General features: G+C 35.7%; 3 protein-coding genes and 1 pseudogene across 5 annotated transcripts in view; 2 read left to right on the plus strand and 2 right to left on the minus strand.

The window, feature by feature from the left end:
• Positions 1-3,118: 3,118 nt before the first annotated feature.
• Positions 3,119-6,102, plus strand: LOC106336712 (ataxin-3 homolog). 3 transcript variants are annotated; one of them, XR_001268900.1, is made up of 6 exons: positions 3,119-3,492; positions 4,054-4,691; positions 5,019-5,162; positions 5,225-5,405; positions 5,480-5,694; positions 5,771-6,102. XR_001268900.1 is itself a non-coding variant. In XM_013775629.1 (2 exons), the coding sequence occupies exons 1-2, from the start codon at positions 3,238-3,240 to the stop codon at positions 4,654-4,656; spliced, it is 858 nt and encodes a 285-aa protein (XP_013631083.1). In that variant the 5' UTR covers positions 3,119-3,237; the 3' UTR covers positions 4,657-4,891. The 3 variants fall into 3 exon arrangements, 1 of the variants encoding a protein (XP_013631083.1); XR_001268901.1 differs by having other exon boundaries at positions 5,231-5,405; XM_013775629.1 differs by lacking the exons at positions 5,019-5,162; positions 5,225-5,405; positions 5,480-5,694; positions 5,771-6,102 and having other exon boundaries at positions 4,054-4,891.
• LOC106336713 lies at positions 5,096-5,929 on the plus strand (annotated as a pseudogene).
• Positions 5,974-8,697, minus strand: LOC106336711 (mitochondrial uncoupling protein 1-like). The gene is made up of 9 exons (XM_013775628.1): positions 8,516-8,697; positions 7,568-7,783; positions 7,393-7,471; positions 6,986-7,119; positions 6,800-6,898; positions 6,609-6,713; positions 6,447-6,521; positions 6,275-6,361; positions 5,974-6,178 (listed from the first exon to the last, which is right to left on the minus strand). Exons 1-9 carry the CDS (start codon positions 8,594-8,596, stop codon positions 6,137-6,139), a joined length of 918 nt encoding a protein of 305 aa, XP_013631082.1. The 5' UTR covers positions 8,597-8,697; the 3' UTR covers positions 5,974-6,136.
• A 4,923-nt stretch (positions 8,698-13,620) lies between these two features.
• Positions 13,621-15,175, minus strand: part of LOC106342173 (fructose-1,6-bisphosphatase, chloroplastic) — an 8,429-nt gene continuing 6,874 nt past the window's right edge. Inside the window, exons 2-4 of the mRNA XM_013781034.1 lie at positions 14,598-14,822; positions 13,980-14,486; positions 13,621-13,864 (exon numbers count right to left, since the gene is read on the minus strand). Coding sequence (XP_013636488.1) covers positions 13,793-13,864; positions 13,980-14,486; positions 14,598-14,822 — 804 coding nt within the window. The 3' untranslated portion in view covers positions 13,621-13,792. The remainder of the gene's footprint in view (positions 13,865-13,979; positions 14,487-14,597; positions 14,823-15,175) is intronic.

Below are 15,175 nucleotides of genomic sequence, written 5' to 3' on the forward strand. Positions count from 1 at the left end.
ATATATATTAATAATCATCAACGCTTGTCTATATGTAAGAATAATAGTTATTTGATGAATTAAATTTTGCTTATTATACTTTAATATGCTTCATGGTTTAATGGTATTAAGGAAACATACTTTATGATTCATGGTCTAACATCATAAAAGAAATTATTTGTAATCGGTTAGTCTTGTAGTCGGTTAGTCTTTGGTCTAATATCATAAAAGAATTTGGATTATATGTTAGATATTTACTAATGTAATGGCCATGTTTACATGAGCAAAATTTAAAGTTTTCAGAATAATGTTGTATTTCATGATAACTAATGTATAATTATTGTGTACTTGTTATTGATGCATAATATGTTTAGTTATGAAAGTTTATTTTCTTTATTGATATTAACTGTGTGTTACAGAAATGGATAAGAAAGCAAATGGAACAACAACTAAGCAAATTGGTAGAGAAGTTTGCATACCAGATAGTGGCACAACGCACACTATACTGAAAGATAAGAGATATTTCTCTACTTTAAAGTCAGTAAAAATGACTGTAAACACAATATCAGATCCTACAGACCTGATTGAAGGAATTGGCAAGGCAGACTTTATGTTGCCTAATAGAACAAAGTTTTCCATTGATAATGCCTTATATTCTCCAAATTCTAAGAGAAATTTGTTGAGTTTCAAAGATATATACCGTCAAGGGTATAACACTCAGTCTACAACTGAGAATGGAAAAAAGTATTTGTATATAACTTCTGAAAAATCAGGCAAAGGCCTTGTACTGGAAAAATTTCCACAACTTCCTTCTGGATTGCATCACACTTATATTGATGCTATAGAATCACATCTTGTGATAAAAAAGAATCCAGAAGATGTTACATTATGGCATGATCGCCTTGGTCATCCAGGCACTACAATGATGCGAAAAATCATTGAAAGCTCACATGGTCATTCAATAAAAACCCAAGATATATACCAAAGTAATAAAATGACATGTGATGCGTGTGCTCTTGGGAAATTAATCATAAGACCATCACCAACCAAAGTTGACAAAGAATCACCAAAGTTTTTGGAAAGAATCCAAGGTGATATTTGTGGACCAATACATCCACCGTGTGGACCATTCTACTACTTTATGGTATTAATCGATGCATCGAGTAGATGGTCACATGTTTGTTTGTTATCATCTCGAAATATGGCATTTGCGAGATTTCTAACTCAGATAATCAAATTAAGAGCACAGTTCTCAGATTATACAATTAAAAGAGTTAGATTAGATAACGCTGGTGAATTCACATCCCAAGCTTTTAATGATTATTGTATGGTATCAGGGATTGAAGTAGAGCATTCTGTTGCTCATGTTCATACACAAAATGGTTTGGCAGAATCATTAATTAAACGGCTGCAACTAATTGCAAGGCCATTGATCATGAGATCAAAACTCCCAACCTCTGTATGGGGACATGCTATTTTGCATGCAGAAGCACTAATTCGGATAAGACCAAGTGCATACCATAGATATTCCCCATTACAGTTAGCATTTGGAAAAGAACCAAATATCTCTCATCTAAAAATCTTTGGTTGTGCGGTTTATATTCCAATAGCACCACCACAACGTACAAAGATGGGACCGCAAAGACGGTTGGGAATATATATTGGCTATGATTCTCCATCAATAATAAGATACCTAGAACCACAAACTGGTGATGTGTTTACGGCACGATTTGCCGATTGTCATTTTAATGAGTTAAAAGAGTTAGATCATCTACTCATCAAGCACTATGATCACCCACTCATTTACCAAATTAAGCACCATCTTTGTTATTTTATGTATTGTTGTTCACTATAAATACCATCACTCATCTCACTTTTTTGTATAACAAAATAAAAAAAAGAGTTTATAATCAAAGAATCATTACATCTCATCTCTCTTCTCCCTCTTCATAGTAAATATTCTTTCTTGCATATTTATTGTATATCTTTTTTCTGCGGGGAGAAATTTTCGCCCTTATTTAAATTTCTCGACACTATAAAATCATAAGTTATTTTACAACAGTTTTATATTTTTCTACAATAAAAAAAAAAGAGAAAGTTTGAACAAAAAAAAAGAATGAAAAAAAAACATTATTCTTTATAAATGGTAAAATTTGTTAAAAATATTAAGAAATGCATTATTCCTTTTGGCCACCACTCATATCCACCACGCTCTTATCTAAATAGAAAATTTTTAAATAGAAGAAAGTAAAATACAATCTTTATCAAAAAAAAAAAAAGAAAGAAAGTAAAATACAAGGTTGCAAAGTAAATACTTACCATATTCCTGACAAACTTCCATGATACATATTACATTATAAGTGGTTTATTTTAAAATAAAATACAGTTTGATAAAATAATTAAATTAAATTAATATTTATATTATATACATCAGAACACCATTTGGAAAAACTCTTAGATGCTCTAATTCTCTTGAAATCAATTATTTTTCCACATGGCACACATTAATATGTATTTATATAAAAAAATGTATTTATATTACTTGGTGTATGTTTCAACTAAATTAACAACCCTCTGAATTGCTAAGGAAAAAAGATTTATTTTTATAAATGGGTGTTTAATTTTCTCTGTTTCGATAGTGTAAAGTTGAAAGCATTTAAATACATAAGTTGAATCCAAGAAGAAAAAAAGAGAGTGAAAAACACAATTTAAATATTTTTGGAGAAAAGAAGTTTACAAGCCATTGAGATTTTGGAAATATATATGTTGTAAGTTAATCTACTTTGAAATAAATTGATGAATTAGTAGAATAATTAACCAAGATTTTAAATTAAGTTTGTAAAAACGAAATGAAAACTGATGACACACGTGTGGAAAAACTTTTCATATACTCTCTCTGTTTTTTTATTGTAAGTAGTTTAACCAAAATTTGTTTGTTTCAAAATATAAGTAGGTTTCATAATTTTAAGTAATTTTTATTTTTATTGGGTATAGTGTTACCAATCAAATAATATATACTTATTTATGATTGGTTCAAGTACACCTAATTTATATATCAAAGGTTACTTTTGGAAAAATTAATAACTTTTTAAAACATTTTGCATTATCTAAAACTACTTAGGATAAAAAACAGAGGGAGTAATATTCTGTTTATTAACCTCCGATCTCCCGTTGCTTCTTCATCTCTCGCTTCCTAATTGCTTCAAGGCAAAGACTTTCGCATCGCTTCATGATATAAAGCAGAGGAATCTAGGGTTTATGGAGCGAACGAGCAACGGAGGGATGTTGTACCACGAGGTTCAGGAAGCTAATCTATGCGCCGTTCACTGCGTCAATACCGTCCTGCAGGGACCCTTCTTCTCCGAGTTTGATTTGGCCGCCGTCGCTGCCGATCTCGACGGGAAGGAGCGTCAGGTCATGCTCGAAGGCGCCGCCACCGGAAACTTCGCCGCCGGCGATTTCTTCTCGGAGGAGTCTCACAATGTTTCCCTCGGCGGCGATTTCAGTATCCAGGTACAATTGCGATTGAATATGAACACAGCCTTGACTTTCGCCTCAAGGTTTAGTCATTGTGATTCCATTTCTTATTAAGATTGGATTTGGTTGTTGTTGGTTTAATAATCTCAACTGCAGAGACTTTTGAATGCTTATCTAATCAATTCACCAGTTGAAAGATTTCAACTTTATTTAGCTAAGTGCTAAAGATGGAATACGATTACAAAAACAATGAATTGAGATTAGAAAAGCTTCTTTATGGGCATGAAGGGAACTACTCTGTAGGTATTTGATCATGATTGTCTCTTGTAAGAAGTAACTTATCATCTAGGGATGGTTCTTGAAGATCTTGAAAACTTGTGGCGTGACAAGTCTGCTGCGAGAGACGAGTCAGTTTTTCTTGCAAGTGTTGTGTATTAATATTCAAAGCAAAACCAATGGTGATTACATGTTTTAAGTAGAAGCAATGTTTTTGGGTTTATGTGATCTGTGTAGCATCTAAATCTTGCGGAAGTTAGCGGCAAGTATATCTATCTAGTCTTGCATGATCTTGAGGAAGCTTGTATTTTTGATTGACAGGTCTTGCAGAAGGCTTTGGAAGTGTGGGATTTACAAGTGATTCCACTCAACTGTCCCGATGCAGAGCCTGCGCAGATAGACCCCGAGCTTGAAAACGCCTTCATCTGCCACTTACATGACCATTGGTTTTGCATAAGGAGAGTGGGCGGCGAATGGTATAACTTCGACAGCCTCCTCGCGGCACCGCAACACCTATCGAAGTTCTACCTTTCTGCGTTTCTCGACTCTCTGAAAGGCTCAGGATGGAGTATCTTCATAGTGAAAGGAAACTTCCCGCAGGAGTGTCCCATGTCGTCTTCTTCTGAAGCTTCCAACGCTTTTGGACAGTGGCTTTCGCCTGAAGACGCAGAGAGAATACTAAAGGAGACAAGCTCGACACGGAGTTCTTCTTCTACTGTAAACTATAGAAGTAGTGACAATGTCGATCAGCAAAGACCGTATCAGGCGTTGTCAAGTGACGAAGTACGAACTTTTTCAGAGATGGAAGATGATGACTTGAAGGCAGCGATTGCAGCGAGTTTGTTAGATGCTTCTGCGGCTGGAGCCAATCTTGGAGCTGTTGGGACTACTTCTCAAAGGGAGGAAACTGGGAAACAAAAGTAGCAGAGAAAACAGAGAACAATGCTGTATTGATGAAGGTGAAGAAACAATCACTTGTTTTTTTTTGTTATCAACAAGTTTACATACAGAACATAAAAGTTTACATGGACAAAAACAAGAAACGGGTTGTAAAATGGTGTTTTGTTTGATTTTTTTTCGGCCAGCAAACCGTTTCTTTTTCCTTAACAGAGCATAGCATAGGTTGAATTCATTTAGTTAAGGCTGATGGCTTTGATGATGATGGTGATGACTCCAACTTTAGTTTCATCACTTCTTTTACTTTCTCTTCTTGTGATTCATCCGGTTCTTTCGATTTAAGCCTTTGTGATTTCCTCTGCACATGATGATCTGTTTCTGACATTCAGAGTGGAAATACAAATATCTTGGTAAAAGTTGAGATCTGAGAAAATCTGAATCCAAGGTTGCTGATCTTTCTTCTCAAATGGGTTCTTCTTTGGAGAAGTTGTTCAACAGATAGAGGGTACATGAGAGTCTGGGAGGGGGCAATGGTAAGTGATGTCTTGCTTGTGTAACTTTTTGTTCTTCTTTCTCTTATGAAATGAATCTGCAGTTTCAGATGTGATGCTGTGGAGGGAGAAGAATATGAGTGTTAGTATAGTGACAGTAACAATAGGATCATGGATGGTGTTTGAGACATTTTCTTACACCATCCTCTCTCTTCTTTCAAGTGTTCTTTTCCTCCCGCTCTCTATTTTCTTCCTCTGGTCCAATTCTGCATCCATCCTCAACAGGTAAAACCCACAACTCTCTGACAAGAGATCCTGAGTTTTCCATTCATTTGTGATTCAGTATTGCTTGGTTCCAGGCCATCACCGCCACCATTGCCGGAGTTTCATATAACTGAAGCAATGACTAAAGAAGCGTCCAAGTTGTTACGCATCCATTTGAATAAACTGTTTCAAGTCTCGCATGACATTGCAATGGGAAGAGACTCAGAGTTGTTTATCAAAGTAGCCATCTCTCAGTTTCTCGTCTCATTCATCGGAAGCCTCATGGATTTTCAAACACTTTGCCATACCGGTAAGTAAATATATCTCATAGACTTGGACTGGTTTAAGCTGGAGATTCATTAAACTGTGGTTGTTTCTTTTGCCAGGGGTTTAGTGGTTATGACAGTTCCTACTTTCTATGAGAGATACGAGGTTTACATAGATATATCACTATTGCTCATCTACAACAGAGCTAAAGAGCTTTACCTTAGGTTCCAGATATGGGCTCATCCGGAAAATGAGAAACTAAGCTGAAACTCTCATGTAAATATTGATAAATGTTTGAATGGTACAGCCAAAATATGAGCTACCCACAGAAATTTTATTTCAAAGTTTTGCTTGAAAACTACTACTCTGTTCCAAGAACAGTGTTAGATGAAGTTCTGGATGATACTAGTCCTCTCTCGACCACCAAAGTTAAGAAGAAAACATTGGTGCTCTTATTCTATCTTCTGCAAACTTTGTGTGTAGTATTATTTTTTGGACGATTCTAGTTCCCGGACATACTTCTTTGCCTGGATCAAAGTATTAAGAACTGAGATTATAGAACTGAGTATTAAGGCCTTGTGTGATTGATTCGATACAGTAAAGGTTGCATTAGTCATTTTTACCTGTTCAAGTGTCAAAAACATGATGACGTTCCATGAGCCAAGGCGTCCAAAGTTGGGGATGAAGCCTTTGTAAAATGCCATAGGACCCTGTAGAGGTAAAACTCAATAGTCAAGCAACAAGTTTCTAAGAGCAAGACTTCTAGAGCGGATGGAGAGAGTCGGAGTTGCTTACGTCGCTCTGTAGTGTTTTGACGAAGCAGTCTATAGTGTTTTTGTAAGCAGAATCACCCATCATTCTTGATTTCACCTGTACCATACAACCAGATTCAAGAAGATTAATCAGGAAACTTAGTGAAACAAACTCATGCTCTAGTATCATGTTTAGATATCATACCACGTCAACAGGGGAACCGATGCATACAGCAAAGAACCCTGCTCCCAGTCCAGATAGAATATGTGTGACAACGTTATCAGTGAAACCAGGAATCTTCAAGATTGTCTGAAAGAAAATAAAAAAGGAACGTTAATTAAAATGTAGGATCATTGAGTTAGGCAACAGAAGCAGAGATTTAATATGTTTCATACCTGTTTCACTTGATCGTAACTTGCTAATTCAGCAGCGTTGATGATAGCGTTTCGTGCTACATTAGGTCCAAGACCAGTCCAAAGAGCTCGGACTCCTTCCTGCCAGAGCCAGATCAAACAGATTTGAAGCAGGGCTTTAAGCAAACTTATGCATAGTCTCAGTTTCCATGACAACATGATAACTACCTGTCTCACAATTGTTGAATACGCATTCAGCGCTCCAGTGTACCGTTTTGGAACACCTGCCGCTAGTTTTCCTTCAGCCTGAAGTCTAACTTTCACAAGATCAGTGGGATTCGCTACTATGATACCCAAAGCGCCTGTAGAGTTAGAAAATAACAAGGACACAAATGCTATTTCTTAAAGGTAACTTATATATCATAATTAACCAGATGTTAAAAAAAAAGTTATTAAATTATTATTCAGTTAATAATAGATAAGCATTTAATATTAGAGTTTGTCTCAATGAAATTTCTCTTTAGTTTTCTAGCTTTTTTCAACTTTTATTTATGGCTATTCTCAACAAATGATAAAAGAAAAAACATCCTGAGTTTCTTCTAAACATTTTTCTAACGTTATGCTAAGTTGCTAACCTGTTGTCAACCCAGCAAGGATTTTCTTGCTCAACGGAACATCACCTACATGGTCTTTCCCTACGTACAAGTTTTTTACCTGAGGAAATAAAAGGGATGGTTAAGCTTTTTGACTAGTGTAATAACAAATCACGTTTTGTAGAGCAAGAAAGAAGTAGATTTGAAACTAACCCACCGGCTCATACATTCCGATTCTTAGACCTCCACAGAGGCACTGACGGTGCAGTCCCGGTACAATACCTTTCCATAGTGAGCGAAGGCCTTCTTCCCTTGCAATGGTACCAACAGTCCCCAACAGTCCCCGATACTTAGGCAAAGTAACATCTCCAGCTATTGCAGACTTTTGGAGTTGAAGCCTAACTTTGGCAGTGTCCAACGGAATCGTACATACCTGTGATGATGATGCAACCAGAGTTATCTGAGTGAGGAAACAACACATTTAAACTGTGGAGCTCATTTGTTCTCAGAGTGAAAAAAAAAATCATCAAGTTTGCGTTGCTAAATATAACGGGCAAATCCTTTAAATAGCACAAAAAATATTACTGCAAAGTTAGCACACAAGATAAAAATGACTTAATTAGCACAAGTTAAAAGAAAAAATTACTAAATTACTAAATTACTCTAAATCCTAAACTCTTATCCTAATCCCACACTTTAAATTCTAAACATGCACATGTTACAAAAGATTTTTAATTAATGCTATTTTGGTTATTTTCTCTCTTGTATGTTAATTTTGGAATATAATAAAGTATTTTAGTGCTATTTAAAGGTATTTTCAAAAATTATATACAACGATCAAATCGATTTCATCATCAAGATTCATAGTCCTTCCAATGTTACGAAAGATCATATCCAAAGCGTAATTAGCATCGTCAAACACTGCAATCCAAACTTTAAAACTCAAGCCTAGCCACAGATCCGACCGGTTAACCGTTTACATGGAGATGAAATATTGAAGGTCGAATCAGTTCCATACAAACTAAACACGAGCCCGTAGAAATGGTATATAGAGTAAGAGTATAGTAACTCGATGCTCTAGCTATACGATGACAGTCGAAGATCAACCTCATCGGAATCATCATGAAAATTCAAAAGTCCATGGAAAGTTGGGTGAGATGATTACCTCGCCGACGCAGGCAGCGAAGGCGCTGCAGGCGAAAGTTTTGGGCAACGTAAGGTCGGGTTTGCTATCAGCAGCTACCATCTTCTTCGATCCACAGAGACGTTCGGGGTTACTAAACACAGAGGGAAAGAGAGGAATCACGGGAACAGTGACGACGATTACAATTAAGCAACTTGGTTTCAGCTAAGTAACGAACGTCCCTCTGGTCTCTCTGCTACGTAGCGCTTTATATACACTTTTTAGGTGTGTGTGTCAGTAATTTTGATATCATCCGTCAATTAGTTATTCCTTGTCATTTTACTTCGAACAAGTCGAATAATTGCCTGACACCAAGTCGAATAATTTTACAATTAGTTACACCAAAAAATTGAAATAATTACACCCAAAAAAAAACTAATTGAAATACACATATTTCATGAAATTCTATTCTTCTTATGGAGTGCATGCGAATTTATCAAAAGAAAATGTGATGTTAAATTGTTTAGAATTGATAAAGATATTGTCTACATTGATAAAATGACCTGGATTTTCTATTTATATTGATAAATTTAAAAATAAGTTATTTCATGGTGTTACAAAAAAGGAGTTCTTTCATTAGTTCATATTCTAGTCATCTGGCATATTTTCGTGAAAAATACTCAGACGGACCAATCTAATACGCAATATTTGGAACCTTCCAACAACATGCATGGATTATATTGGTTCTATACCACCGGTGTGGATTATCGAACTGTTTTAAGTTTTTTTTTTGTAAGAAAAAAATTCAGAAAGGAACATACTTGTATAGTTTGAGTGTTAATAGATGATTAGATATAGTTTGTTAAATACAATTGTTCTATCGAATTTCAGTCACTGATAATATCATTATTGGAGTTTCTTATTCAGTTTATAAGAAATAAGGAGAGAGTTACATTGGAGATTACTTTATCTTGGTTCCTTTAGATACTTTACATTTGAGATGTACTATTTGATTTACTTTTATTTTTTTTCTCCCATAAATGCCCTTTTCAGAGGCGATATGCGTTTTTTTTGTTAAAGACTTAAAGTAAAAAGGAGAAAGTAATTAGTCGTGAGGTTTTTGTTAAGCATTTCGGTTGCAATAAGTAATTGATTTTCATACTTTTTTGTGTTATTAGTGTTTTATTTCACCCTTCCACTTTGATTTTGTTAATTTTTCGTTGTCAAAATATATATAGCTAATGTATTTGATACAATAAATTATAACTTTGTATTTCTATATTTTAACATCCAATTTGATTTTTATTTTTATTTTTAATTTATTTGTGTTTATGGTCAACTAGTTTTATGATTATTTATATTTGATTGGAGTTGATTGGTAGACGTGGACGCATAAAAAATTGTCAAACAATATGAAAAAGTTTTTGGAACGGTGGTAGTGGTGATAGTGTAGGTTGTGCAGATGTGGATCTGATGGTCAGAGGATATGGGATTCAAAAATGGGATATGTGGATGGAGTTGTTGTGGTCATGAGATGAAAGATGGTTAGGAGTGATGTGGTCATGGTGAAGGTATTGTTGACTATGGTCAGGAGTGGTGTGGTTATAGATAGAAGAAGGTGTCTAGCCGTTGATGTGGCATGGAGAGTTGTGGATGCATACAAGTTGTTTAGATAAAAGGCAGTGGTTTAACATTGATTGGGCTAAATTGTAAGATTAAAATGTTTAGGGGAAAATTGAATGAACCATTTTGTACATTTTAAAAGTCAAGATAAATTCGTAAACAACTAAGATTTGGAAGACCAGATCTGCAAATATGGAGAAACCACCATTGATGTGCTCGATCCTTCTTCTCTTTTGATATGGTTGATGATGACGGTTCCGGCAGTGACCAGTATGGGAGAGCTGACCACGGAGAGGACGAGGCCACTTGGACAAATATAACGTGGTTTTGGCGGCTTCGAATCAATACCAGTTTTGTACCACCGCGAAGAAGCTTGAGACACAACAATGAGGCTGAAAACGAACTCGACAGAGGGGTAGATTACGCGCTTCGATGTTCCAAATCTACAATAGAAATAAGGGGATGTAGGTGAATCTATAACATAGGATTAGTAGATTGAAAGGGTAAAAGATGTTAAGATCTACGATTATTGGTCTGCTCGTTGAGAAAAACCAAATCGTTGACGTTTAGGATTAGAAGAGAAAGAGAGAGTGGGGTCAGGATAGAGAAAGAGAGATAATTAATCTAATTCTAGTTTTGGGGGTAAATTAGACATTGTCACACAAGAAAGTATGTGACAAGGAGAAAGCATGTGTAAGTGATATGGATTTGAGAAAAAGTATGTTTAAGTGTAATTTTTTCAGAAATAAGTCGACATCGAACATCTATCTATATATATATATAAAGTTCACTTTTTCTCTTCTTATGACAATTGGCAGGTGGATTTGATGACATGTGTCCCCATATATTTTTTGTTTTTACATTTTAGGTCTTTCTTCTTTTACACTATTGTAATTTGGCTTAATACTTTTTAATTGTGCACTATAATCTTTCTCACACTAACCATTATTATATGAATTATTATAATCTATTTTATTAGTCAGTAAAATTGAAGATGAATAAAGGAAAAATAAAATAAAATAAATATATTTTAAATATTTTATTTATTCACAACTAAAAAATAACATAAACTTTTACTATTTTATTATTTTTTACTATTTTATTTTATTTTATTACAAACTATAAATTTATTTGACTATTAAAAATTATAAAATAACTAATCTAAAAAAAACTAGAATACGACACATAATCTAAACCTAAATCTCCGCATCACAAAGAAAAAACAAAATACTATAGTAACACTAACTGAATAAAGGTCTGGAACACAAATGAACGCGATCAAGCACCAATCCAAAAAACCAAAAACACAAATCAGATGAAGAGTAATCAACGGAAGACCAAAGTCATCACGAAGCAGGAAAACACATGTCTAAAGCACAACCACCAGCTAAGAGGTAAGAAGCACCTCACAAACAAAACAACCACATCAAGGCGCCGATGCCATTGAAGAACCACAAAGCTCTGAATAGAAGAGACCAAAGCTCCAAGAGACTAACTCCACACACCTATACCAAAGGAAGCATGAGAAGAAGAAAATCAACTTAAGGGAGGGAGAATGGAAGCCAACCAGAGAGAAACCAAAGCTCAAGTTTGAGACAAGAAATAATCTTCCAAGCCCACAAAACATACACGAAGGAAAACACTATCCAATCCTGGTGTGGCAAACATGGCGAAATGGAAAGCCACCAGAGATGCAACTAGCGATGAAAAGTGTAACGAGATGAGAGAACAAAGAAAGAAAAATAGACTACACAAAATAAGCAAACTGCGGAACACAAATGAACGCGATCAAACACCAACCCAAAAAACCAAAAAAGCGGTTCAAAGGAAGAATAATCACCGGAAGACCAAAGTTACCACGAAACAGGAAAACACATGCCTAAAGCACAACCACCAGCTAAGAGGTAAGAAGCACCTCACAAACAAAACAACCACATACAAGGCGCCATGCCAATGAAGAACCACAAAACTCTAAATAGAAGAGACGAAAGCTCCAAGAGACTAACTCCACACACCTATACCAAGGGAAGCATGCGAAGAAGAAAAACAACTTAAAGGAGGGTGAATGGAAGCCAACCACAGAGAAACCAAAGCTCAAGTTTGAGACAAGAAATAATCTTCCAAGCCCACAAAACATACACGAAGGAAAACACTATCCAATCCTGGTGTGGCAAACATGGCGAAATGGAAAGCCACCAGAGATGCAACTAGCGATGAAAAGTGTAACGAGATGAGAGAACAAAGAAAATGAGAATATACAAAATCAGCAAACTGTGGAGCCATCCTAGAGTTATGAAGATAACATAAAAGTCAGATCACAAAAAACCAGATCTTGAAAACCAAGACGAGCAGGGACTATCAACGGCAAGCCAACTACGAGGAAGACAACATAAAAGACAACTAAAACTCCGACCCAACCCAAGGAGATGTAGTTCCTAACATTAGTCAAATCTAAGGAAAAGGAGGATAAATATTGACCAGAACAGTGTACAACATCATGAGAAACAACCGCACAACTGAGAACTCATAAACTTGATCTACAACAAATATCAGATAATCTCACAAGAGAAGAAGACGAGGAAAAACAAGAGAAACGAGAGTGAGTCTTTTTTCGGTGATGGTAAGAAACATCCACACCGGAAATGTAAACAAAATACATAGATGGTGACGGCTCAAGTCAAAATATGGAGAGACGGAAAAAACATCTTAGGAGAATAATGTTCGACGTTGTTAAAAAAAAAGAATAATGTTCAAAATATGAAAATATGAAATAAAACTTTGATGTTAGAATTAACAAATGCTTAAATGCAAAGTTATTGAAATTTAATATGTTTTACACCAGAAGCTTATTTGACCACTAACAAATACTACTATATACACAACAACACATCATTAAAAAGACAAACACATAATATATTAACCTATAACTTAATACTACATAACACAATAAAATACTAAATCATACTCTTCACAAATAAATAGTGACCACATAATTACATCATCCAAAAACATCATAGTTAACAACAATAAAATAATATTTCGCGCGAAGCGCGGACACCCCCTAGTTTAAAATATATAAAAGTTTGAAAATCATTTTTAAACTAGGTAAAATAATCTAAGTCCGTTTTATAGATAGTCCAATCCACCTGTTCTTTAATCATTTTGAGTAAGTCAGCACATTTCATTTCAAAGATAACTGGATAGATGTTTTCTTCATTAGCGCATGCTGCAGTCTAGAGGAGACATTCCAAATTCACGTGTAACACCGAGAGGCAATATTGCTTACTCTTTCTTTGATTGAGATTTTCATGATGTATTAGTCCTCTCCCTAAATCCCCCATTCTTCTCTTAATACAGCCAGAGTTGCAGGTAGAGAGTGATGTTACAGACAATAGACTGATTTTTGAAGATTTCATGTGGATTTAAGACACCAACCGCAAGATCCTCTGCTTTTGCTAACTATGGTGTGCTAATTTTTGAAATGATCTGTGGAATATAAAAATGTTATCCATGGTCGATCCTAATTCAATTCTACTACGATTTGTATAAATTTAACTTGGTTCTGACTCTATATAAGACAGCTGATTTCTCTATATTGATATCAACAACAAAATAAAAATTTCATATTTAGGATGTGCCATGTTGTCAGAAAATGGCTTACAATAGAAATTAAATGGCTTATGTTTCATAAATGACTCAAGCCAAGTACTTCTCCAGCTTCTCCACTTCTTCTTTGCTTCCAATGTAGAGTGGAACCCTCTGATGTATCTGTCATGTATCATAACGAAAAAGTTTAGTCTGATAATAACACCCTAACTTCGGATATGGTCTTGGAGTTGTATAGGTTAATTTCTTGTAATAATTAAACATGAAATGGTTTTACCTCGGTTGGTTGGATATCTAGGACTCTCTGGTGTCCATCTGATCCTTTCCCTCCGGCTTGTTCAACAATGAAACTCATAGGTGCACACTCATACAAAAGCCTAAGCTTGCCGTTTTTGCTCTTGGCGTCACGAGGGTACCCGTAAATCCCACCATACAACAAAGTCCTATGAAAATCACCGACCAAACTTCCAATGTACCTTGCTGAGTAAGGCTTCCCACTTGGACCAGGGTCCTTGAGATCATCAATGTACTTCTTTAGATTCTCATCCCACATCTGGTAGTTCCCTTCGTTGAAAGAGTAGATTTTCCCGGCTTTTGGAATCTCAATGTTCTCTTGCGTGAGGACGAACTCGCCATACATTGGGTCGAGGGTGAAGGCGAAAACGCCTTTGCCTAAAGTAAGAACGAAGATGACTGAGCTTGAGTACATACAGTAGCCAGCTGCTAGCAAGTTGTTCCCTGGCTGGCATACGTTTACTATACACCTTTCTTCTTCTGACCCAAGCTGCAAACAACAAACAACCCATAGGTTAACCTTATTTTTCTACGTTTGTGTTATGTGTACACCATTTAGAAGTGGGAATAATAACCAAGGGAGGGAGAGTAGTTATATTACAGCGGAGGTATCGTCGGAGTCGGGGAGACATTCATCATTGGGGCTGTAGATACCGAAGATGGAACCCGTGGAGACGGCTGCGTCAATGTTGGAGGAACCGTCAAGAGGGTCGAACACGACTACATAGTTGCCAGAGTAACTTTCTTCCACCGCCACTGGCACATCCTCTTCCTCCGACGCTATGATTCCCGTTCTTCCACTTGATCTCAAACAGTTCGAAAACACCTGCATGCACCATCCTCAATCTTTTTATTACACCATCCAACCATTTACATCATGAAAAAACTATGGTTTAGTACTTGTAGACTGAGACTATGTTGTCTAATATTGCTCTGTTTTTTTTTTCATTTAAATTGGAGTAACTTTATAAAGTTGAGTATCACTTTATTTTAGAGTACAAAATAAAACAATAAGTAAAAAGAATGTACTCCATATTCGAATAATTTTTTTTCTAAAATAGAAAATATAATAGAATTTGAGAACAGTTTACTCTAACCTTTACACTACAAGAAAACAGCGATATTCTGACGGACATTCCGACGGAAAATGAAATCCTCGGAATATACCGAGGAATTTCC

The sequence above is a fragment of the Brassica oleracea genome, chromosome C4, assembly GCF_000695525.1.
Source record: "Brassica oleracea var. oleracea cultivar TO1000 chromosome C4, BOL, whole genome shotgun sequence".
Classification (NCBI taxonomy): Eukaryota; Viridiplantae; Streptophyta; class Magnoliopsida; order Brassicales; family Brassicaceae; genus Brassica; species Brassica oleracea.

What these genes read in the sequence shown, in the direction of transcription:
- LOC106336712 (XM_013775629.1), top strand. Translation starts at nt 3,238, where the DNA reads ATGGAGCGAACGAGCAACGGAGGGATGTTGTACCACGAGGTTCAGGAA. An exon ending in GCGGCGATTTCAGTATCCAG is followed by an intron (nt 3,493 to 4,053) that starts GTACAATTGCGA and finishes TTTGATTGACAG; the next exon opens with GTCTTGCAGAAGGCTTTGGA.
- LOC106336711 (XM_013775628.1), bottom strand. Translation starts at nt 8,596, where the DNA reads ATGGTAGCTGCTGATAGCAAACCCGACCTTACGTTGCCCAAAACTTTC. An exon ending in GAATCGGAATGTATGAGCCG is followed by an intron (nt 7,472 to 7,567) that starts GTGGGTTAGTTT and finishes TTATTTCCTCAG; the next exon opens with GTAAAAAACTTGTACGTAGG. An exon ending in TGTTTTTGACACTTGAACAG is followed by an intron (nt 6,179 to 6,274) that starts GTAAAAATGACT and finishes ACTTTGATCCAG; the next exon opens with GCAAAGAAGTATGTCCGGGA.